The 25,661-nt window shown below is 42.8% G+C and overlaps 1 protein-coding gene across 1 annotated transcript; it reads right to left on the minus strand.

Annotated features, from left to right (window-relative positions):
• Positions 1-6,058: 6,058 nt before the first annotated feature.
• On the minus strand, positions 6,059-11,626 carry LOC140077100 (olfactomedin-4-like). Its single transcript, XM_072123993.1, has 5 exons — positions 11,507-11,626; positions 11,202-11,375; positions 9,080-9,292; positions 8,019-8,160; positions 6,059-6,968 (listed from the first exon to the last, which is right to left on the minus strand). The coding sequence occupies exons 1-5, from the start codon at positions 11,567-11,569 to the stop codon at positions 6,178-6,180; spliced, it is 1,383 nt and encodes a 460-aa protein (XP_071980094.1). The 5' UTR covers positions 11,570-11,626; the 3' UTR covers positions 6,059-6,177.
• Between the last annotated feature and the right edge of the window lie 14,035 nt (positions 11,627-25,661).

Consider the following 25,661-nt stretch of genomic DNA (forward strand, 5'->3'; position numbering starts at 1 on the left):
TCATATACAGGCGGTCCCCTACTTAAGGACACCCAACTTACAGACGACCCATAGTTAAAGACGGACCCCTCTGCCCCCTGTGACCTCTGGTGACCTCTCTGGATGTTACTTTAGTCTCAGGCTGCAATGATCAGCTGTAAGGTGTCTGTAATTAAGATTTATTGATAATCCTTGGTCCCATTACAGCAAAAAATTTGAAACTCCAATTGACATTTGACACTGGGACAAAAAATTTTTTGTCTGGATCTACAATTATAAAATACACAGTTTCAACTTACATACAAATTCAACTTAAGAACAAACCTACAGAACCTATCTTGTATGTAACCTATCTTGGTTCTGACCTTTAGAAATCAACTCATATTATGAATATCAAAACATACAAACAATAAATGTGTTTCCTTGGCAACAGACAAGAACAAATCTTGTGTAGTCTGATTGTGCACTCATGCTCCAATTTACTTTCTGCTAATTTACCGAATATCTATTAGAATGAAGTAAGATATGAAATAGAGTGTGGTCAGCATGTACAGGCAACATTTTTGTAAGGAAAGTCTCAAGGATTTCTCATTAAATGAACACTAAATTATGAATCATAAAGCAGATAATAATAATAATAATAATAATAATAATAATAATATAATGCAGATTAATAATCATTCATCTATCCTTACTGCAATCTTTAAACATGAAATAATTTGTCTTTCAACAATATCATATAATTTATGTGGATTTAATTTTCAAAAAAAGTTGCAAATACATTGTACATCATTTTAGTGGATATTTGGTATCCCTGGTGGGCTAAAGGTTAATACTGATGTGCAGTCTATTGTTTATAGAAGTCTCAAGTGGTTTATTTCCTGCATGCACCTGTGTGACCATCACATCACCATGAACAAAGTTCATAAACATAGAATGACAGCAAGAAGAGATCTAGAGGAATTGCTACAGAAAGTATATTGGAAAATTGTAAACTATATCAAATTTTTGCTGAAAGTGGACGACTCCTTTAACGTTTCTTTTTATATCAATGTGTAACCTATAAAATCTGTTGAAATGTGGACGTGAGCTTCTGTATATGACTTCTACAATTTCGATTTTCTTTGATGGAACTGGTTTGGTTTTTTCTCTTTCTTTCGTGAATAAAATCACACACAAGCACAAAATTGTGATAGTTTCTTTTCATTTACCCCTTATTTTTCCACATAGATTATTTATTATGCTTTAAGACCATTCCGTTATAGGATCTACATTTGTACAGTCTATGTATGTTGAACTCATGTATTTTGACTCAAGCAGATATCCGGACACGGTCACAAACCTTGTTGTTTGCTACATCTGTCTTATTTTATGCTTTGATGGTATCAGATGTGCCACAACTTTTAATATTGTTTACGTATTGAGTGTTGGGAACATTTATTCATTATATTTTATTGACAAATCCTGGAAAGAAAGAAAGAAAGAAAGAAGAAACGGCTCTCCTTAGCAACAGTGTAACTAAAGGTTGCTAAGGAGAGGCTGCATTCAGCATGAATTTGGTTTGTCAATACAAGCTGAACATGGCTTATGGCTGATAGCTCTGCTTAAACTGAGTTTATAGAGTTGTGTAGTGACTGTGTAGTGCTGACAGCTCAGCTTCTTTCTGTGCCTTTTTTATGTAGCAGAATGGAAGAGACGCATAGAGACATGTCAAGCGGAGATAGATAGGGTGTGCGAGCAGACACTGCCAGTAGAACAGGAGGAGAACAGATAAGGTATTAGGACCTTTCTGTAACAAATGTTTAATAATGGAGAAAATCTCAATATTTATGCAGTTTTTTAGAAATATCCCTTGAGTTTCGAAAAGAGTATTTAAAAAAAAAATGGAATAGCATAGACCATGTGATTGATATCCATTATGCCACTGCTCAAAAAAATGTCCAGTGATATACAAGACATTTCTGATATACAAGACGTATATAAAGATGTCTCAGGACACATGGAGCTTTAAAACTGTCCCCTGCCTTCTTGCCTCATGTATCCTGAGATGATAAGGGACAACTAGGTGCTGTTCCCTCCCTATGCCAAGGTGCGGACACAAAAAAACACAAAAGCGAGGTCAGGGGTCCAGGTCACAATGAAGTAAGCAAATACGGCACAAAATCAGACTAAAAAAGGGATAGACAAAAATACAAAAGCAAATATCGAAACACTAGAGCCATCAGAAATATAGCAGGTAAACAGTAACAAGAAGCTAAGTTAGCAGTATAAGTTTAACCAGCCCCGGACTAGCTGTGATGAGAGAGGCCGTGCCCCAGGTGACCCGCGCAGAGGTCAGTCCATTACCATTGGTAACTGTTACTGGACCGGAATTGTAGAGGAATTGGGTTTGGTGCAATCGGTCCCAATAGACTCAACTGCTTTAGATACTCTGATCATTGACAGAGGAAAGCAAAAGACAGGAGAAGGAAGTTATATTAAACATATTATCATCACCTGCGCTATTGAGAATCACTTCCTGGAAATTATTACACAGGAGAGGCAAAAAGTTTAATGATCCCACATATTCTTTTACCAGTTGGGTATTGGACATTATAGATCTTACTTTTTGTAGGTTGGAAATTAATTTAATAGGACAGCCTCCTCCTCATTTTCCAGATTAGAGAACGGCCTATATCAGTGGTCCCGTACCTTTTTGTAAACCCAAAAACATTTTTCCATCGACCGGAACCATGGTTGCTGGAAAAAGAAATTTTGTGCCCAGAAAATAGCCCGTATACAACCCCAACACATTTCCTGAAGCCCACTATCTAAAATGCCCCCTTTTCCGAGGCCACCTTCATAGTGCTCTCTTTTATGTAACCCCCTCCCGTTACTCGATCCCCATTTATAGTCCCCCCTTTTATGTGAACCCCTCCTGATAGTGCTCCTTTTCCTGTAGCCCCTTTTTATCTCACACATACCCGAGTATGAGTCGACCTGAGTATGAGCCGAGGCGCCTAATTGTACCACAAACTAATCAGGGAATTTTATTGACTTAAATATAAGCCTAGGGTGGGAAATGCAGCCGCTACTCATTAACAAAATGTCTACAGCAGAGCCCCCTTAAAAATGCCCAGCCCTCTTATTGATGTCCCCTTGATACTCCTGCTTAGCCAAGACCCCAAAGTCATGTGCTCAGCCCCTATAATAATGTGCCCTGTCCAGCCCCCATAGTGATATGCCCTGCTGTGCCCCCCCAGTTATGTGCCCTGCCAAGCCCTCATAGTAATGTGCTCTGCCATGCCCAGCCCCAATAGTAATGTGTCCTATCCCCACAGTAATAAAAAACTGTATACTTACCTCCGATGCTCTTCTGCTCTCCACGGCTCCAGGTTCTTCTTCTGCCTGTGGCTCCCGGCAGATGGCCGATGCACTATTATGCGAGCTGCCGGTGCACACACTATGATGTAATCATAGTGCCACACTGGCAGCGCACGTAGAAGGGCCTCTACCCATCTGCTGGAAGCGGGACCTGCGGGGAGAAGAGGCGCATTGGAGGTGAGTATACAGTTTGTTTGTTTTTTTCAGTTCACGGAGCGGGACCGAGTGCTCCACGGTCTTGGGCTGCGGCCCAGTGGTGGGGGACGACTGGTCTGTACCACGTCTCACTGGGTCTTAACAATTATTAGTTTCTCCAGATTCTCCAGAGTTTTAGTTACCAGAAAAACTCTTCCATCTGCACTGGAGCTGTAGACATAAAGGAAGGTAGGAAAATGTTCATGAACATGATGGGGCAGATTTACTTACCCGGTCCATTCGCGATCCAGCGGCGTGTTCTCCGTCGCTGATTCTGGTCCGGCCGGGATTCACTAAGGTAGTGCGCCCGATGTCCACCAGGTGTCGCTGCTGCGCTGAAGTCCGTCGGAGTTCACTGGAGTTCACCAAGCAAGCCTGGGTGCAGGTAAGTGCCTGTCAAGCGACACTTTTAAAAAAAAAATACTGCGGTTTTTCAGAATCCATCGGGTTTTCCGACTGCCACGCCCCACGATTTCTGTAGCATGCATGCCGGCGCCGATGCGCCACAATCCGATCGTGTGCGCCAAAAACCCGGGGCAATTCGGCGCAAAACGGTAATATTCAGGAAACCCGACGGAAAACTGGGATTTGGGCCCTTAGTAAATGACCCCCATTATGTTTCTTACTTCTCAAACTATTATGGAACTAAACAAAATGATCTAGAAATATTTTTAAAAACAAGCATAAGTGAAATACAGAAAGCCTAATCCTCACACATACAAGGATATTCAAACTAGCACTGTGACATAAAGTAATGATCTCAAATGGCTTTCATATTTGGTCAATGAAAAACAGCGGGTCAAAGGTCACTGAAAAATTTGCTGGAATGTTCCCATAAGGCACCTTTGTGGTTTTTGTATTTTCAAACAATACACAACTTTATAAAAATAGCAGTGGTCCTGGAGGCCCTATGACCCTATGACCCATTCCCAGAGAGTTGGAAAATAATGAAAAATGTCCCTAAACTGACAGTAGCATGAGATACTATGTCCATCAGATCCCCATAAAACACATCGGAGTAAGTCTAGAATATTCCCTGTAGATGTCAGTATTACACTACAGTTGTATGTCATCTGTTTCCACAGGTGCATAACAGAAATGTGAAAGTCATATCTGTTCTTTGGGATTCAACCACTTTCCAACAAATTGTAGTTGCAGAAGGTTCCCCCCCAAGCACCACCCGGACTAAATTGTGGTCACATGATCCAAGAACGAGGGAATATCTCTTCTAAAGTTTTTGGTAAGTGATAAATGAGGACATCATATTCCTAGTAATCTTGTCTGAAGATCTTCTCAGGAAGAAGATCCCCCCAAAAAACTCTGACCAACTTTATCCTCTACTACAGTGGTGGCGAACCGATGGCACAGGTGCCAGAGGTGGCACTCAGAGCCCTTTCTCTGGGCACCCAGGCCATGACCAGAGATGACTCCAGGTATCTTCCTGCAGTCCCAGACAGCCCAGGACTTGATGTGCACAGAGCTATTTTAATGTGGCAGCGCTACCTGGGACTACTAGAGGAGTGGAGGGGGGGAGGGCAGATCTGGATTATCATTATGTAGCTCCTACTCCGGCCCTGACAATTGTTCCTCTTTATGGGACCCTGGAGGGAAACTACAATGATCATCCAAATTTTCTGCTTTATTGGGGTCCTCAGCGTGCTGATATGAATGAAAACTGTGACAGAGAAGGGAGTATAAATCACAAATTACATTTCTGTGTTGGCACTTTGCGATAAATAAGTGGGTCTTGGTTGTAGTTTGGGCACTCGGTCTCTAAAAGGTTCGCCATCACTGCTCTACTAGTTAGGCCTTTGATGAGGACATAGTCATATAAAACCAGAGTACCGTAACTGTCAGTGAGAATCAGGAATCTTTGCCCTCCACTATTACCCCTTGTATCAGACATGTTATTTAAAAGAGGCCAAGGGGGTCGTGGTCTGGGTACTCAATACCCTTGCAAACCATAAATGAAATTGTTGTAGGCTGTTACCTTAATATTCACGGCATTGTGATAGGTCTTGATGATGTATATCTGAGGTAGGTTGGGCCAAATTTGAAGTTAGTGGCTCTTCCAAATGTTGAGTGGATCTCAATGAGACCTTTTTTCTTAAAGGTGGGCCATATGGAACATCTCAGAAGTAGAGAAATCGATCAATTCATAGGTTCCAGTCAATCAGGCCCCAATCATTTACGGTATATAAAGTTGAATATATAGGAGTCGGAGAGGAACAATTTTTAGTGAATAGAAGGGTGTCAGTTCATTACTAGGGCTCTATGGGAACCTGCCACTAGCTGTAATAGTGAAAAATGTGGTGACAGGTTCCCTTTAAATCACTTTCTCAAATACAGGCTCTAAGGGTTGAGGAGAAGACAACCTTTTTATATCAAACTGTGGAGCCCACTACTTACAAGAAGAGGCTTAGGGATTTTTTCACAAAAAAAAAACGATTATATTACCGATGATAAAAATGCACAAATATCCAAATTCAATGTACGTTTATTGATTCTGTAGCTTTTACTTGGAATAAAGAGGGAAAAGAAGTACAAAATGGGAAAATTTCAAAAGATCTGATTTAAAAAGTTCTGATAAAGAAAAATTTACTGTGATTTGAAGTCAATCTACTCAACTTAAAGACAATTCTAAGATTTGCCTTCGGTCAGAGGCTTGAATTGAAGATCGTAAATGGCTTCAAAGCCGTTGTTGTACATGTAGAGCTTACGGTCATTGGGGTTGTAGGAAAGACTGTGAATGTTCTCCAACAACTTTTCAAATGGGATTCTCAGATGACGTTCCTCACCCGTGTTGGTATCGTACATGTAGAAGATCTCTTCTTCTCTAGTGCTGAGGGTCCTGGTGGCATACATGACCCCACATACCATGAAGGCGTTGGTAACTCTAGGCATGTATGCCGAGGTGGTCCACGTTTTGATCACTTCAATGGATGTTGCATTCACCAATCCAATGACCATGTTACCCAGAACATCTTCCCTCGAATAAAGTACCCAAAGACCATATTCATCTGCTTCCAGGTCCATGTTATGGTACTGGTTGGATGTGTAGAAAAATCTGGTCGCTAAATTTTGTACATGTTTCTCTTCTCTTTTTAGAGTATCTAAGTCAAACTTACATATTCTACTACTGTGACAGTCATAGTAGAAGGAATTGTTATACAGAGTCAACGCATTCCCTTTCCCACTGATTGCTTGGTCTTTGTAGGTTTTGTACTGCCTGAGGTCTTTATAGGATTGATAAAGTCTGACGGTAGTAAAGTAAGAATTGTAATCACTGCTGAGGACCCAATGTAATTCACTGGTAGAGCCAAAAAATGCCTCTTTGCCCCATGCTCCGCTCGGGTAGGATGTTCCTCTCCAGTTGACCTGGACGATTTGGGGTTTGCCGACATCCATAATCTCACCATGTTGACAAGTTCCTGGAAACAATAACACGAGTAAAGTGAATTGCATCATAAATTGTATCATGTTGGTTTCTCTACTGCATTTACGAGCCAAACCAAAAAATACGATATTAATGTAACACCCCAGTGCCAGACATTCCAAATGTGAACTCATCTTAACTGTCTCTGGCAGAGGGAACCTCTAAAGTTGGGTACTGTGCAATAACCCACTTTTACTCTACTGCTCTCCTAGGACATCTTTCCAGAACTGTTATATATTACGTAATTAACTATTATTGCTACCAACCAACCAAAGTTGTCAAAACAACTCCCCGTTTTATGACATCACTAAGACCTCTGCAGCCATTGGCTGATGCTACATAGATGCCCTGTTGTGCCCCATCCCTACATATACTCGGTTATTGTTGAGCGGGATCTAACATGTGAGGACCTAACTGAACTTTGCGAGGTGGGCCCCAAACTGGGATACAAACTTTAGTCCGATCATGTCCAGTTATGTGTCAACACCACCGCCATTATTAACCATGATCGGTGCTGGCACTGATCCCAGGTGTTGTCTATTTACATGCTGGCAAAGCTTAAATTAATGTAGGCCATATGTGCTGGCTCTTAGTAGCTGAGGAGAGGAGTATCGGCGCTCCCCTATAACATCCCAAGGAGTGCCAATCCTCACCAAAATGGCTGGTAAGCTGGTAGCACGCCCCACATTATTTTAAGTGTTTTGGGGTGTTACTGTGTGGGCTTCTGGTCCTGTATCTGGGCCCAAACAGGATATTTTAATAGTCCACTCCTCTCTACACTCTAAGCATAATAGCAGCATTACAGACGCCCCCTGTAGGAAATCAGTGAATTACATTATTTTCTTTGCTCTTAATTTGAGTGTTGGAAACCCAAATTTGCCATAATTTTACTATCGATTTCATCACTATCTCTTCTTCCACTAAAGCACAATATTATCGCAATTATGGATTTCGAACAAACTACCAATGGTAAAAATAGCAGCACACAGGAAGGTAATTGATACCAGATTTCATGTATAAATTTGTGGTTAAAATGTGGACTTACCGTAGTGCGACGTGATTGGCGATTTACTATCTTTGCATTCATCAAGGCGTTTTTGTAAGGAAGCAATTTCCTTTCGTACTTTTAAAATGTTGTTCTTGTCATGTCTTTCCAGCTGGTTCACTATGACGGAAATGTTCTCAACCTATATAAAAAATATCTTCTATGAATATAGTCTTATGTAGCATCTATAAATGCTCTGACCAGAGTCTAACAGCTAGTGTTAATTAGATGGCAAAAAGTTACCCCCAGTTAAATTCACCCCCATTAAAAAGATCTGCAAGGAACCACCAGGTTGCTACCTCTTTGAGTAGTCACCATTCAGTGACAAGTGACTTGGACCTGGCGCCAAAGCGGTTGAGGTCAGAACAGGTGAAGGCTTCAGAGGTTCAGAGTCAGGTAACACAAGCAGAGGTTAAACATGGGTCATTCAGACATGGTAGAAGGTCTTAAAATATTGGGGCACATTTACTTACCCGGTCCAGTCTCGATCCAGCGGTGCATTCTCCAACGAGGATTCCGGTTCTGCCGGGAGTCACTAAGGTCGTGCGCCTGATGTCCACCTGGTGTCGCTGCTGCGCCGAGGTCCCCCGGAGTTCACCTTCTTCTTTCCGGTGCATGTAAGTGCTGATCTTGCGACACAAATTATTTTTTAAATTCCACGGTTTTTCCGAATCCGATGGGTTGTCCGGCGGCCGCAATCCCCCATTTCTGTCGGGTGAAAGCCGGCGCCAATGTGCCAAAATCCGATCGCGTGCGCCAAAATCCCGGGTCAATTCAGGGCACATCGGAAATCGTCAGGAAATCTGATGAAAGTGCGCTATTTGGACCCTTAATAAATGAGCCCCATTGTGTATGTGTGGTGATAGGCGCACACAAACCTCCTCTTAGAACTAGAGATTGTGCTGTCCCTAGGGACCTTACCAGCAGTAGAAACCGAGGCAGCTTATTCATGACAGCATTAAGACTCTGTAATCTACACTTCTTTTAACACCTCAATGGTTTGTCTTCTCTATGTTCAATATATCATGTCCATTAGATGTTAGCCAGTCAGCAGCACTTACCTCTATGTACAGGTCTCTTACTTTATCATTGGAACCAGTTAATGAAGTTTTCAGTTCTATCACCAAGGATTCCAGCTCACTGATCTCCAGCTTCAACATCTCAAAGTCAAGTTCACTGTAAGAGACACCTCCCTTGTTACATAACTCCACCCGAGTTGTCAGGTTCTTTATATTCTCTAGGTAAGTATCCAGTCTATGTTGGTAGTCTTGTATCTAATGAATCGGAAGACAAGAATATAAACATGGCATGACATGGAACAACAATGTGGTCAACAACAATGTGGTCAACAGCTATTATAGATGTCTCTGTTCTGTTAGATGTCCCAGGTTCACAAATAGACACGGGTCCAAATTCAATCAGCCCAAACTGATGTTGCTCCAATTTTCATGGAAAACCATATGTAACCACCTCTAAAACACAGATGTTTCCTAAAAATGTACTATTTCATTTGGTTAATTTTTTACATATATTTAACCTTCCCTCGCTCTTCCTCCTTCTAATCATGGCTTGGTTCATCTAACAACGGTGATATTTTGGACACTGTCACATTCCCAGTAAGATGATTCTCTCCTGGCACTGCACACCACCTTATCTCCTTCTCCATGCTACCTCTAGTAGTCATTACCACTTCTCTACCCCACTACCTGTTCTGTCTTTATCTGACGAAGGTCCAACATGGACGGAAACATTGGGGGTCATTTACTAAGGGCCCGATTCACGTTTTCCCGACGTGTTACCCGAATATTTCCAATTTGCGCCGATTTTCCATGAATGGCCCCGGGTTTTTGGCGCACGCGATCGGATTGTGGCGCATCGGCGTTGGCATGCACGCGACGGAAATCGGCGTGGTCAAATGAAAACCCGACGGATTCGGAAAAAACACTGCATTTAAAAAAAAAATTGGTTGCACGCGCCATTCGTGCATGCACCAGGAAGAGATCAGTGAACTCCGACGCAACTCGGCGGACATCGGGCACAGGACCTTCATGAATCGCCGGAAGACCCGAGCACTCGTCCGAGAAGCCGCCGCTGGAACGCGAATGGACCGGGTAAGTAAATGTGCCCCATTGTATTGTTGGGATTGCTGTACCCTTTTGACAATAAAAAAAAACTAATTTGCATCATTCAGGAGGGACAAGTTTCCTTTTCATAAATACTGAACATGGCGGTACCCTGCTTGAGCACCCTACCAGTTCCAAGTTGAGTACATATGATTCCTACTCTACCAGAAGACAACTTGATCCATTTGGGTGTCACCGCCTTCCCCTTATGGCGCTTAAAACCCTCTCTGACATGAAAAAGATTTCTCCAAAGTGAATCAGAAAAGATTCAATTCAGATAAAATTACGAACAAACTAATGGATCCGCTCATCTCTACCGCCCACCTTTATGGAGTCTCCAGGATCTACACTTTCTCAGAAAACTTCAAGAACTTTAGGCTAGATGAAGTTACTGGAAGTGAATAAAGGTTTAATGAATTGTGAGTGACTTTCCACGACACCTATTTTCCCTCTAACTGTTGTCATCTTCATATAGACTTATTTTTCAGCCACTTCCCTTTGGACCCTCCAAACCAAATATCCAATAAAAGTGAGGTTAAAAAAAGAAAACAGAAAGTCCCTGAGCTGGAATCAGACAAGGACTATACCCTCCACTACAATTGTAGTACATTAGTATATGAAGGATACATTATAGGGATCTGTATTGATCTAAGTGATGGTTTGAGGAGGCCATGGGTTGGTCAAAGACTTTCCATTGACACCCTCCACCACCACAACATAAAGCCCGTGAGATATAGACGTTAATCGGAATTAACTCAAGCACAGCCACCATACTAAGTACAACGCTGTGATTGGCAGTGAAGAAGCCACAGTGCTCATCGGAACCACACAGTCTCTCCAACCATCCAATAGTCCTGGTGCTGGGTGCCAAACCTCTACCAAACTAAGTCTAAGTATAAGTGATCAGCAAACAAATCTCAGGCTACACCTTTTATATATTTTCTTTTATATAATTTACTTTGGGTCATACATTTCCGATGTTAGGCAATGATAATAACAACCCCCTTACATAGTGGATGACTACACGTAATAAAGATAAAGCCCCCAAATATTTCAGTACCTTGTTGATTTCTTCCTGGAATTTGAGACTCAAGTTAAGGTTGGATGTCTCCAGTAACTCCATACGTTCAATGGGAAATGTGAAATCTGTGATGGCAAGAGAACAATGGCAGACCCCCAGATCATCCGATGAGCCCGGCACAACCTTCGGCTTTGAAGAAGAATCACCTGGACCCTATTGAGATAAGAAAAGTTATCATGCTAAACATCTGATTTAAATAGGTTTTCTATCGTGGTCAGCTTTCAACATGGAAGATTTTCAACCTAAAATTATGAAGGAGAGTCTAATCATTATATCCTACATACTGCAAATGCTGCATGGGTCTGGAAGATCCCAAGGCTGAACCATAGTAGAGTGATGGCCTTCATCTTGTCTCTGTCTTCTGTGTGACTCTTGGTACTATTTAGGATTAGTTTTTATATACATACTTTAAAGGAGGGAAGGGCAAATCTTTTATACTAAATTTCAAGAGCTCCACCCCCTTTTTCTGGGCCAAGTGTTTATTTTGTATGTGGTTGATCTATATTCAAGTATAGACAAGTCTGGTAAATCCAGCGTGTGTGTCCTAGGATACTAGTAAATAAAGATTTGTCCGTGGAGATGTTGTTGACAAACTATTACAGGATGTAAACTTTTCTACGGATATAACATTAATATTTATAGATGTTCCATCTATAGGAAATTTAAATTCAACATAAATAACCTGTCACGGGTGACCCCGCGATCCATGGCTCGCCCCGCCGGTACTCACCTCTCTTGGCCCCTGGCTCTGCGTCGGTCCCGAGTAGGCCGCGATCCTTCCATCTGACAAGGCCGCGCGCTCCCGCTGCTAGGGTGCGCCCGCCGACTCGTCCTGATTTAAAGGGTCAGCGTCCTCCTTATAATCCGCCACCTCCCTTCACTCTCTGCCGGATCTTCAGTTTCTTCCACTGAAGAGAAAGCTTTCTGTGTTCCTCTTGTGCATTTCCAGACGCCTCCGTGGACCTGTGTTCCTGTGACGGTCCTGTGTTCCTCTTTTCCTGTGCCAGTCCTGTGTTCCTGTGGTGTTCCTGTGGTGGTCCTGTACTCCTGTGGCAATCCTGTACTCCTGTGGCGATCCTGCACTCTTGTGGCGATCCTGTACTCCTGTGGCGGTCCTGCCTTCCAGAGGTCCTGCCTTCTAGAGGTCCTGCCATCCTGAGGTCCTGCCTTCCAGAGGTCCTGCCATCCCGAAGTCCTGCCTTCCCGGGGTCCTGCCTTCCCGGGGTCCTAGCTTCTTGAGGTCCTGCCTCCTGCTTTCCTACCTTGGCTGCCACCGCGGGCCTAGTCGCACCCGTGGAATGACCTAGTGGCTCCATAGCAAGACCATCCCACTTTGCGGCGGGCTCTGGCGAAGACCAGGCGCCACTTAGATTCCGGTCCCGGGTTGCGGCTAGTACCATCATCTCCCGTGGTGGCCCAGAGAGTCCACAGACTCTTGCCCCAAGAGACCCTCCCACACCCCCGTGTGTGACATAACCAAGGCAGAAGTCAAGCTTTATACTCTGCATGGTGGCCCACCTTGTGAACTGAAGCTCAGCTCATGGTAATTTTAATGGGAGTCAAACTGAAGTTCAAAGAACCGGCCTTCTGTTTTGTTCTTTTGCAGAATCAGAATCACACGATTGATGGTGGTTCCTAGTGCAAGACTCCCATCTATCTAATATCAATGTCCTTACCTACAGACAGGTCATCCATATATGAAGTCTATAAAGCCCCTTGAAGACACAAATAAGTCTTTAAAACATGTTCTTGACGTCCATTTTTAATTTGTCGTCGACAATCCTAAATCCTAATTTAGGGTGAAAAAATACGAAAAAATGCAAAAAAATTGTAGGGTGAGAGAAGACCTAGCTACCTTCTATCTGGTGACAACCATGAATCTCATTAGAGAATACTCACCTTGCACTTCTAATGACCTACTGCGGTAGACGTGAGATTTATAATAAGGAACAAATCTAAAGTATTTTGTATGTTTATTTTAGATTTAATCTTCTAAAGTTTTTGTTGTTTTTTCCGGGTAAGAAGTTCCATCCTATTTTCATAAATGAAGTCTTTTATTTGCACAACTTAGTAGATAATCTCTGTGTAAACAAGTCAAGAAATAAATGTATCCCTACAGATTCCCCTCAGTTTATGTCCCTTTACGATTTGCGTACGGTCAATGGAGGATTCAGGACAGTCTTTGAGGACAATGAGTTGTTTGGGAAGGAGACATGTCCAAGCTAGATAGTTTACTTAGTCGGTTGAAAAGACAATGGGGCAGATTTACTTACCCGGCCCATTCGCGATCCAGCGGCGCGTTCTCTGCGGTGGATTCGGGTCCAGCCGGGATTCACTAAGGCAGTTCCTCCGACGTCCACCAGGTGGCGCTGCTGCGCTGAAGAGCATCGGAACGCACTGGAATACACCGAGGCCGGCTGAGTGAAGGTAAGTGCAAGCTCCGCAACAGATTTTCCATTTTTAAATGCGCCGGTTTTTCCGAATACATCGTGTTTTCGTTCGGCCACGCCCCCGATTTCCGTTGCGCGCATGCCAGTGCCGATGCGCCATAATCCGATCGCGTGCGCCAAAATCCCGGGGCAATACAGGGAAAATCGGCGCAAATCGGAAATATTCGGGTAACACGTCGGGAAAACGCAAATCGGGCCCTTAGTAAATGACCCCCAATGTATGTCATGGAATGTTTATCTTGAATAACATAATTGAAGTAGCATAGCTTTATAAATTTACTAATGGAGGTGTGGTCTCATCAATAATAACAAATATATATAATAGAGGGGGCAATTATTTTGTTTGGACCCTCTTCTATTAGGAAATGTGGAAAATTATGGTAAGAATGACCCAACTTGGGCTTTAATCTCAAATGGGATTGTCCTTATGAGAATCCAATAAGAAGCTTTGTATACCTGTGTATATTCCTTTACATCAAACCCGACCTAGGACTATTCATGGATGTCTCCATGTGATCTGGACTGTTCTCTGCTATGTGTTGGAACCAGTTTTTTATGTCACGGGAGGTAGTTTTTTTTTTTAATGGAACCATTTTAACTCTTTGGGGGATGTGTCTCAGACTCCGGCAGTGCAGAGCTGGGCGCCACTAGTCTTGTGCTGCACCAGATTCGTTATTGTGATAATGAACCTGGACTGTCGAGTTCTAGTTTTAGACCTGCTTTTAGCTGGTCTAAACTGTGCGCCACATTTCGACACAACCGCCATTATTTTTTGGCACATGGGCTAATTTCCATACAATCACTCCCCTTTCTCCAAAACCACAACCCTGTTTGTAAGGCCACACCCCCCTTTTCCGACCGTATAGGAAAGCAGCCAAAAATTAGTTTGGAAGTCTTCGTACATGTGCCTGAAGGCAGTTTTTTTGGACGAAAAGCATCCTTTTCCGGCGCAAAGGCAATCATGAGTTCCCCCCATTGATTTTTTTTCTGATGATGCCAAATCGGGGGAATAATTAATAATCATTGGCATTTTACATTTCTACTTTTTCAACATTCTTCTTGCAGCATCAACAACATATCTTCACTCCCTGGGCCATGCAATGACAGCAATACCGAATTTTAAAACTTTAAAAATCCTTTCTTTGCACAGTTTTTACATTGCCGTATTTTTTTCTGTGAAATGATTTGTAATAACATCACTTTTCTTATTTGCAGAGCGAGTTATCTGCGGTATTTTAGGTACCTATGACTTTTGATTACTTTATTATGCTACTTTTTGGGAGGCTGAAAAAAAAAACTATTTTTCATGTTTTGTTTTTTTCTGTACACAGTTCTAGGGTCGGAGTGGGGGACCAAGGGCCCACAGGTGACATTGATTTTGGGGGTCCACCTACTGCTTCATGGGAATATTAAATGTACCGTATATGCTTGAGTATAAAACATCTTTTTCAGCATAAAAAACCCAGGATACTGCATCACACGTGGCATCTAAGGGGTTAGACGGCCTTCATCAACCCATGATGTTAAAGTAGGTGCTTGATTTTCACAAAACAGCAGATCCCCCTCCTCCATGACCATGAGGGACGTACAGTAAAAAGTGGCTGCAGTTAAAAGGCTTAATTGGTGTTCACTAAATAAGACAAGACTTTCTGCTTCTCACGGGAAGGTGCTCCCTATAACTTCATACTGTTCGTACTAGTTGCACATTAGACATTTATTGCAACTTCTCTAAATTCATTTTATAATAGTTTAAAAGATAACGGTGAGATATTTATACAGGTACAAAATGTGTTTGTCATTCTCAGTGATGTAAGTACTGGAAATATCAATATTATGCACAGGAGTGGATTATAACATAGCGGTAGCCCGGGGCCCAAGTCTTCTAGGGGACCAATGGCCACCCAAACCACTCACCATATTTTAGACTGAGAAGGACTTTTACCCACGAAATCCTCAATGGTCTTAATTCACAGATACACAAGAGCCACAAGTTTTAAAAGTAGGCAAAAAGCTGATCCTAGTACCAGATGTAGGATGTGATTCCAGACTTGTAGAGGCCATAATATTCATATAGTCCAGGGCCCATGGAGGTCTTCATCCAGTGTCGGACTGGCCCACCAGAGTACCAGAGGATCCTCCAGTGGGCCCCTGCTCAACCCAATACTGAACCCCAGAGGGCCGTCAGAAAACACCAAAATTTGGAGGCTGCTAGAGTCTATTTCCTGGGGGATAATGAAGAGTGGGCCCCCTAAGGAAACCCAATCCGACACTGTCTTCATCCACCCCTGAAATAGGCGATGTCTATAATGAATCCCAACAGGTCAATAAACCAATTGTTGTTTTACTAAACTTATATCATCACAAGTGCAAAAATAAAGCCCTTCAATTTAAAAGAGTCCTGTATCTTCTGCCATGAGTCAAAGTGAAGAGTTAATATGAACTTCCACTCAATAATCTGTAGATCTCATTCATGGATTCCATAGACAAGTATCTCCAAAGCCACCAGTGATACAGCATCTCCTCTTACAATGTTCTGCCCTTTATACTGTAAAATATAATGTTTTATAATCAACGCCCTCTACTAAAAGCTAGCATGCTCCTGGATATTTTAAGTTCACATGCTCTTGACCTTCCTCATCACCCCCCACCCATGATCCCATAAAATAAAACACATTCAAGTAGTTAACACCCACCATAAATATGTATGAAGAGGGCTGTCAGGGTTAAGGGTCAGTGGACCCTCTGGACCACCATGGGAGATGGTACTAGCCGACACCTGGGACCGGAATCTAAGTGGCACCTGGTCTTCACCAGAGCCCACCGCAAGGCGGGATGGACTTGCTGCGGCAGGGTGCCACCAGGTCGTTCCACAGGTGCGAATAACTTGTGTTGACAACCAAGGTCGAGGTAAAGATACAGCAGGCGGTCTCGTAGTAGGATACAGGCACAAAGTCAGGGCAGGCGGCAGAGATGCAAGGTCAAGTCCGAGGTCAGCAACAGGAGATCAGCAAAAACCGGGAACAAGAAATGGGATAGGAAGAAACAAAGGAAGCTTTCTCTTCTCACTATAGTTCAAAGATCCGTCAGGGAATCCTGGGAACAGCTGGCCTTTAACCCCTTCCCGCCACGGCCCTTTTTCGATTTTGCGTTTTCATTTTTCACTCACCACATTCAAAAATCTGTAACTTTTTAATTTTTCCATGTACAGAGCTGTGTGACGGCTTATTTTCTGCGTAACAAATTACACTTCAAAATGGTGGTATTTAATATTTCATGCCGTGTACCAGGAAAAAAATTCCAAATGCTGTGAAATTGGTAAAAAAAACGCATTTGTGCCATATTCTTGTGGGCTTGGATTTTACGGATTTCACTGTGCACCCCAAATTACATGTTTACTTTATTCTTTGGGTTGGTACAATTACGGGGATACTAAATTTGTATAGGTTTTATAATGTTTTCATACATTTAAAAAAATTAAACCCTCCTGTACAAAATTTTTTTGGGGATTTTGCCATCTTCTGGGGCTAATAACTTTTTCATACTTTGGTGAACAGAGCTGTGGGTGGTGTCGTTTTTTGCGGATTTTGATTACGTTTACAATGTTATCATTTTTAGGACTGTACGACCTTTTGATCACTTTTTATAGAATTTAAAAAAAAATTTTAAATGGCTAAAAAGTGCCCTTTTCGACTTTGGGCGCGATTTTCCGTTACGGGGTTAAACGCAGTGAAAAAACGTTATCATATTTTGATAGATCGGGCATTTTCGGACGCGGCAATACCTAATGTGTTTATGATTTTTACTGTTTATTTATATTTATATCAATTCTAGGGAAAGGGGGGTGATTTGAATTTTTAGGTTTTTTTATTATAATTTTAACTTTTTTTTAATTTTTATTTCTACTATTTTTCAGAATCCCTAGGGTACTTTAACCCTAGGGTGTCTGTACGATCCTATCATATACTGCCATACTACAGTATGGCAGTATATGGGGATTTTACTACTCATACATTACCATGTGCTGACAGCACATGGTAATGAATGGGTTAACCCGAAGTAGCTTCGGGTCTTCGTGAGACCCGAAGCTACCATGGCGACGGATCGCCGCTCCCCGATGACGTCACCGGGAGCGACGATCCACGGAAAGATGGCATGCGCGCCGCCGTCTTTTTGATGCCGCGGGCACCTTTGCCGGCGGCGATCAGCGGTAAAACATCCGCGCACGTGGACCAGGCCGGACGGGAGCAGGAGTGTGGAGAGGTGAGTTTGGAGTGTGGACCGGGGCAGTACCACAGAGAGGGGCACGGATGGGGGGCACCCATGACAAGGGCTCAGCTGTGATGTATTGTTATTATCCGCCTTGTGTTATAAAGGTGTTAGAAAAAAACATCGGGGTTTCAGGTCTCTATTAATTTACTTCTCACGTTCTATAAAGGTCATCATTACCAATAGGCAAGAAATCCCCTTTAAATGAAATTGTGTCTTTGGATATTTTCTATTATATGAGATTATTTAAGGGCACATTCACATACAAATGCTTCTCAAAAAACTATAAAATATCAGCAAAAGGTTTTTTTTAGTAATTCAATTCAAAAAGTGAAACTCATATACTATAAAGAGTCCTTACAAACAGACTGAACTTTATACTGAAGTGTATATTCATGTTAATGTTGATAATTATGGTTTACAGCAGAAAAAACAAAAGTCCTAGGGCCCCGTTTATCAAAACTAGTGCAGTCTGTACTAAGTGCAGTGTGCCAGTGGAGTCTGCAGGGGGCACCAGATTCATCAAAACTGGCACACGATCTTCATGAATCTGGCGCCCTGTGCAGTGCTCGGGAAGTGTGCTCCATCTTATTTTTCTGGTGCCCCTTTAACATAAAGCATGCATAACAATTCTGTCGAGTTGCTATAATAAATGTGGTGCATGGTCCAAACCGGCACCGGAAGACGGGTCCAAAAAATTTGAATATTATAAAAGACCAAATGTAAAAAAATTTTGAACACAGAAATTTTGGCCAAATAAAAAGTCTATACAGTAAATCATGTCAATAATTGGTTGGGGCTCCTTTTGCATGAATGACTGCATCAATGCAGCGTGGCATAGAGGTGATGAGCTGTAGAGTTATTGTGGCATGGAGGGATCAGCTGGTGGTGGTGCAGAGGTGTTATGGCATGGAGGGATCAGCTGGTGGTGGTGCAGAGGTGTTATGGCATGGAGGGATCAACTGGTGGTGGTGCAGAGGTTGTATGGTATGGAGGGATCAGCTGGTGGCGTTGCAGAGGTGTTATGGCATGGAGGGATCAGCTAATAGCACTGCAGAGGTGTTATGGCATGGACGGATCAGCTGGTGGCGTTGCAGAGGTGTTATGGCATGGAGGGATCAGCTGATAGCACTGCAGAGGTGTTATGACATGGAGGGATCAGCTGGTGGCGTTGCAGAGGTGTTATGGCATGGAGGGATCAGCTGATGGCACTGCAGAGGTGTTATGGCATGGACGGATCAGCTGGTGGCTTTGCAGAGGTGTTATGGCATGGAGGGATCAGCTGATAGCACTGCAGAGGTGTTATGGCATGGAGGGATCAGCTGGTGGCGTTGCAGAGGTGTTATGGCATGGAGGGATCAGCTGGTGGCGTTGCAGAGGTGTTATTGCATGGAGGGATCAGCTGATGGCACTGCATACGTGTTATGGCATGGAGGGATCAGCTGATGGCGCTGCAGGGGTGTTATGGCATGGAGGGATCAGCTGATGGAGCTGCAGAGGTGTTATGGCATGGAGGGATCAGCTGATGGCACTGCAGGGGTGTTATGGCATGGAGGGATCAGCTGATGGAGCTGCAGAGGTGTTATGGCATGGAGGGATCAGCTGATAGCACTGCAGAGGTGTTATGGCATGGGGGGATCAGCTGATGGCACTGCAGAGGTGTTATACCATGGGGGGATCAGCTGATGGCGCTGCAGAGGTATTATGGCATGGAGGGATCAGCTGATGGTGCTGCAGAGATGTTATGGCATGGAGGGATCAGCTGATGGCGCTGCAGAGGTTTTATGGAATGGAGGAATCAGCTGGTGGCGGTGCAGAGGTCTTATGGCACAGAGGTGATCAGCTGATGGTGCTGCAGAGCCCAGGTTGTGCGATAGCAGCCTACAGCTCGTCTGCATTGTTGGATCTGGTGTCCCTCATAGATTCTCTATGGGGTTAAGGTCAAGTGAGTTTGCTGGCCAATCAAACACAGATCCTGTGGTTATTGGACCATGTATTGGTACTTTTGGCAGTGTGTACTGGTGCCAAGTCCTGTTTAAAAATGATTATTCCATCTCTAAACAGCTCGTCAGCATGAAGTGCCCTAACATTTACCCTGGTAGACGGCTGCACTGACTTTGGTCTTGATAAAACACAGTGGACCTACATCAGCAGATGACATGGACCCCAAACCATCACTGATTGTGGACACTTCACACTAGGCCTCAAGCAGCTTGGATTGTTCCTCTCCTCTTCCTCCAGACTCTCGGACCTTGATTTCCAAATGAAATGTAAAATTTACTTTCATCTGAAAACAAGACCCTGGTCCACTGAGTAACAGTCCAGTTCTTTTTATTCCTTGGCCCAGGTAAGACTCTTCTAGCATTGTTTATTGGTCGGGAGTGGATGACACATGGAAGACGACAATTGTAGCCCATGTCCCGGATATCTCTGTGTGTGGTGGCTCTTGAAGCACTGACTGCAGCAGCCTCCACTTCTTGTGAATCTCCCCTACATTTTTGTATGGCCTCATCTTAACAATCCTATGGAGGCTGCGTTTATCCTGCACTTTTTCCTTCCACTCAACTTGCATCCATGCCTTCTGGACATCTGTAAAGTCAGCAGTCCTTTCCCATGATTGTGTCACCTACTGAACCAGACTAAGGGGTCATTTAAAAACTCTTGGGAAGCCTTTGCAGATGTTTTGGTTACTAATTCTAATTTTCTGATATAATGGGGCAGATTTACTTACCCAGTCCTTTCGCGGTCCAGCGGCGCGTTCTCTGTGGAGGATTCGGGTCTTCCGGCGATTCAGTAAGGTAGTGCGCCCAATGTCCATCAGATGTCGCTGCTGCAGTCCGTCGGAGTTCACTGGAGTTCACCAAGCCAGGCCGGGTGCAGGTAAGTGCGTGTCAAGCTACACTTTTTTTTAAAAAAATACGGCGGTATTTCTGAATCCGTCGGGTTTTCTTACGGCCACGCCCCCCTCCCATTTCCGTCGCGTGCATGCCAGCACCGATGCGCCATAATCCGATCACGTGCGCCAAAATCCCGGGGCAATACAGGGAAAATTGCCGCAAATCGGAAATATTCGGGTAACATGTCGGGAAAATGCAAATCAGCCCTTAGTAAATTACCCCCAAATGACTTTGGGTTTTTCCTTGGTTGTAAGCCATAACCATCAAAATTAACCTCAATATACTCTTTGAGATGTTCACTCTGTTTGTAATGACTTGAGTTTCACTTCTTGAACTGAATTACTGAAAACAAAATTCTGCTTTTTGCGAAGCTTTTGTATATTTGTAGTGTCCTGCCAGAAGTTTCATGCAAGCGCTGATGTACTGGATGTCAATCCCATGGAAGACACAGGGGTCTGTTCTGCCATCATTTGCCTTTTCGGCACCAGACCGGAGGAAAACCTACATTGATATCGGTAAGATCTGGACACGCCCCTAGCACCATAATCTGCCGACTTCTACGTAGATAACTTTATTAAGTGAAGGCATTTCACATGACCCCAAATTATTTTACGGTCACTTATCTTTCACTGGTCGATAAACAGAAGTTATTATGTGTGATTCATGATGATGGGTTTGTGTTATTCCTTCCTGTTCTTTACGGTCACATTATCGGTAGAGTAGAGCGGGACATAGGATGATAACTATGACCGGTCACTACAGGGTAAAGCGTTTAACTAAAGGTCTTGTAGTTGTATTATGTATGTAAAGTCCTGATACTAAAAATATGTAAACTATAATTGAGAATAAAAGAAAGTGAACCCTTTCGAAGTAAATTGGGCAGCAATTAAAGAGTTACCCCCATGACCTGTGTTAGCATTTACCACAGGTATTACCACTGCGGGTGAGGTCTTGGTACCTACGAACCCGAACTTTGCAGTTTGGGTCTGCTCCACACTAATCAGAACCCTTCACAATGTATCAGAACTCTGCAGCCGTCTCTCCCGACATTCTAGTTCTACAGAAAACTCTTCAAGAAATTGGGTGTTGCCGGTTGTGATGTTCTTTGAAATATCTGCGCTGGAAATAGTTCTTTAACCCCTTAGTGACGCGGCCTGAAAAGACTTTAGTGACCGGACATTTTTAGCAAATATTTAGGGCAATAACTTTTTTTTTTTTTTCTTTGCGTGCTACTTTTGTGTTGTTTTTTTTGGGACACATAGGTGCACATTTACTTACCCGATCCTGTCGCGCCCCCTGAGTCATCGCGATTGCGCCAAAATCCGATTTACTGCAAAACGGAAAAAGTCGAAAAACCCTTACTAAATGAGCCCCATAGAGCTAGTTAAAACATAATAAAAGTTTGAATTTTTTGTTCTCATTTATATTCTTATTTGGGATGAAAAGAGGAAAAGAGTCTTTTTTAAAATTCATAGTACATATTTTTTTAATAAAAATTAACTCAAAATGAACATTAATAAGGAATTCCCTATTTTTTTGGTGGTTTTGATACAAAATATGTATAGTTTCAGCCAAACGGGGCGACTATTGTGTTTTTTGTGTTTTTTTGTAGTGTAGTGGGGGATTTTTTTTATTTTATGGGGAAAGGTCATTGTATTTTTATGAGTATTTATGAATATATTTTGTGTGTTTGTGATTTTTTTTATATGTCCCCCATAAGGTCATAAAAGATCCCTGGGGGACATTTTCACCTTTTTATTTTTTTTAATTTTACTGTATTTTTGTTTTACAAGTTTTACCCTGTAGCTGAGGCATCTATAAGAGCCTGTCACTGGTGGTGCTGATCAGAGCTGGACTGGGTCTAATTAGACCCAGTAGCTCTGGTTAACCCCTTTAGACACGGTGGTCACGTGACCTCCAAGTCTATAAAGCCTGCGGCAGTGCCGGCTCTGCTCCTCTCTGCACCGCGCTACTTCAGTATAATGCTGTGAGGAGCGGAGAAGGGAGAAACGGTAACGAACTGCATCTCCCTTCTCCCTAAGGACTCCGGGTTTCAGAGACACCGGGTCCTGCTCCCACGGCTAGCAAGGAAGCAGTAGAAAACTGCAGACTCCGAACCTGTGCCCGCTGACATGTAATTTTGTGTTTCCTTATGGCCATTATGTACTCTATACAGGCGGTCCCCTACTTAAGAACACTCGACTTACATACGACCCCTAGTTACAAACGGATCTCTGGATATTGGTAATTTATTGTACTTTAGTCCTAGGCTACAATGATCAGATGTAACAGTTATCACAGGTGTCTGTAATGAAGCTTTATTGTTATTCCTGGTTCTTATGACAATCCAACATTTTAAAAATCCAATTGTCACAGAGACCGAAAAAAGTTCTGGCTGGGATTACAATGATAAAATATACAGTTCCGAATTACATACAAATTCAACTTAAGAACAAACCTACAGACCCTATCTTGTATGTAACCCGGGGACTGCCTGTATGTTCCAAACCTTGGGTTGTCAGAACCCTCTGAATGGATTCTGGGCTGCACTGTTCTGAGCTTCATATCCGTACCCAAGGCTGTGATTGGCAGCTTCCATGTAGAGTTAATTCCCTTGTCTAACCTGGGTGTGTGCTTTGTGGAAAGCTCGGTGGTTTCATCTTGTTTCTGAGTTGGGGGTTTGGTTTTTTTTGATGGGTGGCCAAACCGGTCAGATTCACGGGCGGCATCCAGGAACACCTTAAATATCCAATCCTCAGTTCATTCAGTGATGGTTATACTTTCTCCAGTGATTGGTAGTGCTACTGTCTGCTTGTCTTTTGCTGTTTTGAACAACAGCCTGATTAAGTACCCTGAACCTCCAACCTGATTCAGAACAGTGAACCTCTACCTGAGCCTGTATCCTGTCTGATAAGGAACCCTGAACCATTAACCTTATCGGGAACCCCAAACCCATACCTGAGCCTGAATCTAGTTTGAACCCTTGACCCCAATCCTGTGCCCGTTTCCCAATTCTCTTGTGTCCGTAGATTTATCTGTCTTTTCGTTTTCCTTTTTCTCTGAGCATATACTCAGAGTATGGATTGTCTTTAGGTTTTCCCTTACCATTTAACTAATACAGGCAATTAGGTAGGGAATTTGGGTTGTAGGTGAGTTCAGTGGCTGCACCTCTTCCTATTTTGTTTTTGGGAAGATGTAAATAGACTTGATGATTTACCCTTTTCATGTTCAGCGATCAATATACAATATCCGTCATGTTCAGTGATGGATATATCCGTCGCTAAACTGATGCCGGTTCAGTTCATCATTGGAGCTGGACCGACATCAGTATACACAGGGTCAGTTGTACTTAACAATATTTAACCAGTTAAATGCTGCGGTCAGCTTAACCATGGCATTTAAATTACCTTCTGGGGGTCTCTCTCCCACAATTGGAACCCCTTTACACCCCCGCTGTCTTAGGGGGACGCCTATAGTTACAAATGTGGGTCTGTGACAGGATCTTACAGTCACATACCCACACTTATTAAATCCTTTGTGCCAGCTATCTGTCGGACTTTGCACTGAAAAGACTGCAAACTGCTTGTACATGTATTTAAGAAGTGTCCGTGACACAAATGATACTTCAGAATCATACTGGTTCAAGTACAACATATCCCGCAAAAAGCAAGCTATCAACCAGGTCTGTAGGCATAAAATAGAAGATATATGCCACTTGGAAGACGGCAATGCAAAAACCATTTTTCGTAAAAACTTAAGAAAACACATCTAAGTATGGTATCCCTGTAATTGTCAGTGGCGTAGAAGGGCGGGGGAAGGGCAGGTGAGCAATGGGCGTGGCCAGCAAAAAGTGGGCTGGCGGGGGGCGTTTCTGTCCCCACACCTGCGCACTCGCTGAAGCCAGTGAATTTTCACATGTAGCGCTGCGCAGGACCCCACAGGATACATCAATAGGCTTGATGTTTATTAGGCTATATGGGGTACACCTAACAAAAAAGTCAAAAATCAATTACAGAATTGATACTTTTCTACTCCTCTCGCCCAAAAACAGTTCATACATTTTCAACAATAGGGCAAAATAGTAACACTGCAAAATGCATCGCATCCCGCAAAATAATCCCCTCAAATGGCCCCCATAGCCCCACTAACAGAAATCCTAAGGGGGGCAATGAAGAAACTAAAATCCTCTAAGTTCTATAGGATAAAACTGGCAGCTGTGGGTCCCTCCTTCCCTCCTGTGCCTCGATGTGCTCCCGTACAACAAGTAGCAGCCAGAAATTCCATAACAAATTTTAAGATGGGTTTTATGTAAATTTTATGGCTAAATAAATGGATTTCCAACAAAATAAGACCATTCTAAATTACCCCTGCATTTTATTTTAATTACTATGCAGCGCTCAAAGGGTCAAACATCTTTCTAAAAGCGATTTTTTTTAATAGTTTGAGGGGTGCAGTTTTGAAAATCAGACAATTAGAGGTCAACAGTAAAATTACTACGGTATATACTGCAATACAGAGGTATTGCAGTATATTGTATGAGCAATCAGACCCTGCAGGGTTAAAGTACCCTAGGGGGGTCTCAAATAATAGTCAAATAAATATTTAAAAAATTTGTAAAATTAAAGGTTAAAATCATCCCCCTTTTCGTATAGATAATATAAAAATGAATAAACAGTAAAGATCATAAACATGTCAGGTATCACCCTGTCCCTTTTAACCCATTCTGTAGATAATTTTTAAAAAGTTAAAAAATTACCAAAATCTAATTTTTGGATCAAAAAAATACTGTACCTCAAAATTCTATCAAAAGAAACATCAGATCTTTT

This window comes from Engystomops pustulosus, chromosome 9, assembly GCF_040894005.1.
Source record: "Engystomops pustulosus chromosome 9, aEngPut4.maternal, whole genome shotgun sequence".
NCBI classification, from domain to species: Eukaryota; Metazoa; Chordata; class Amphibia; order Anura; family Leptodactylidae; genus Engystomops; species Engystomops pustulosus.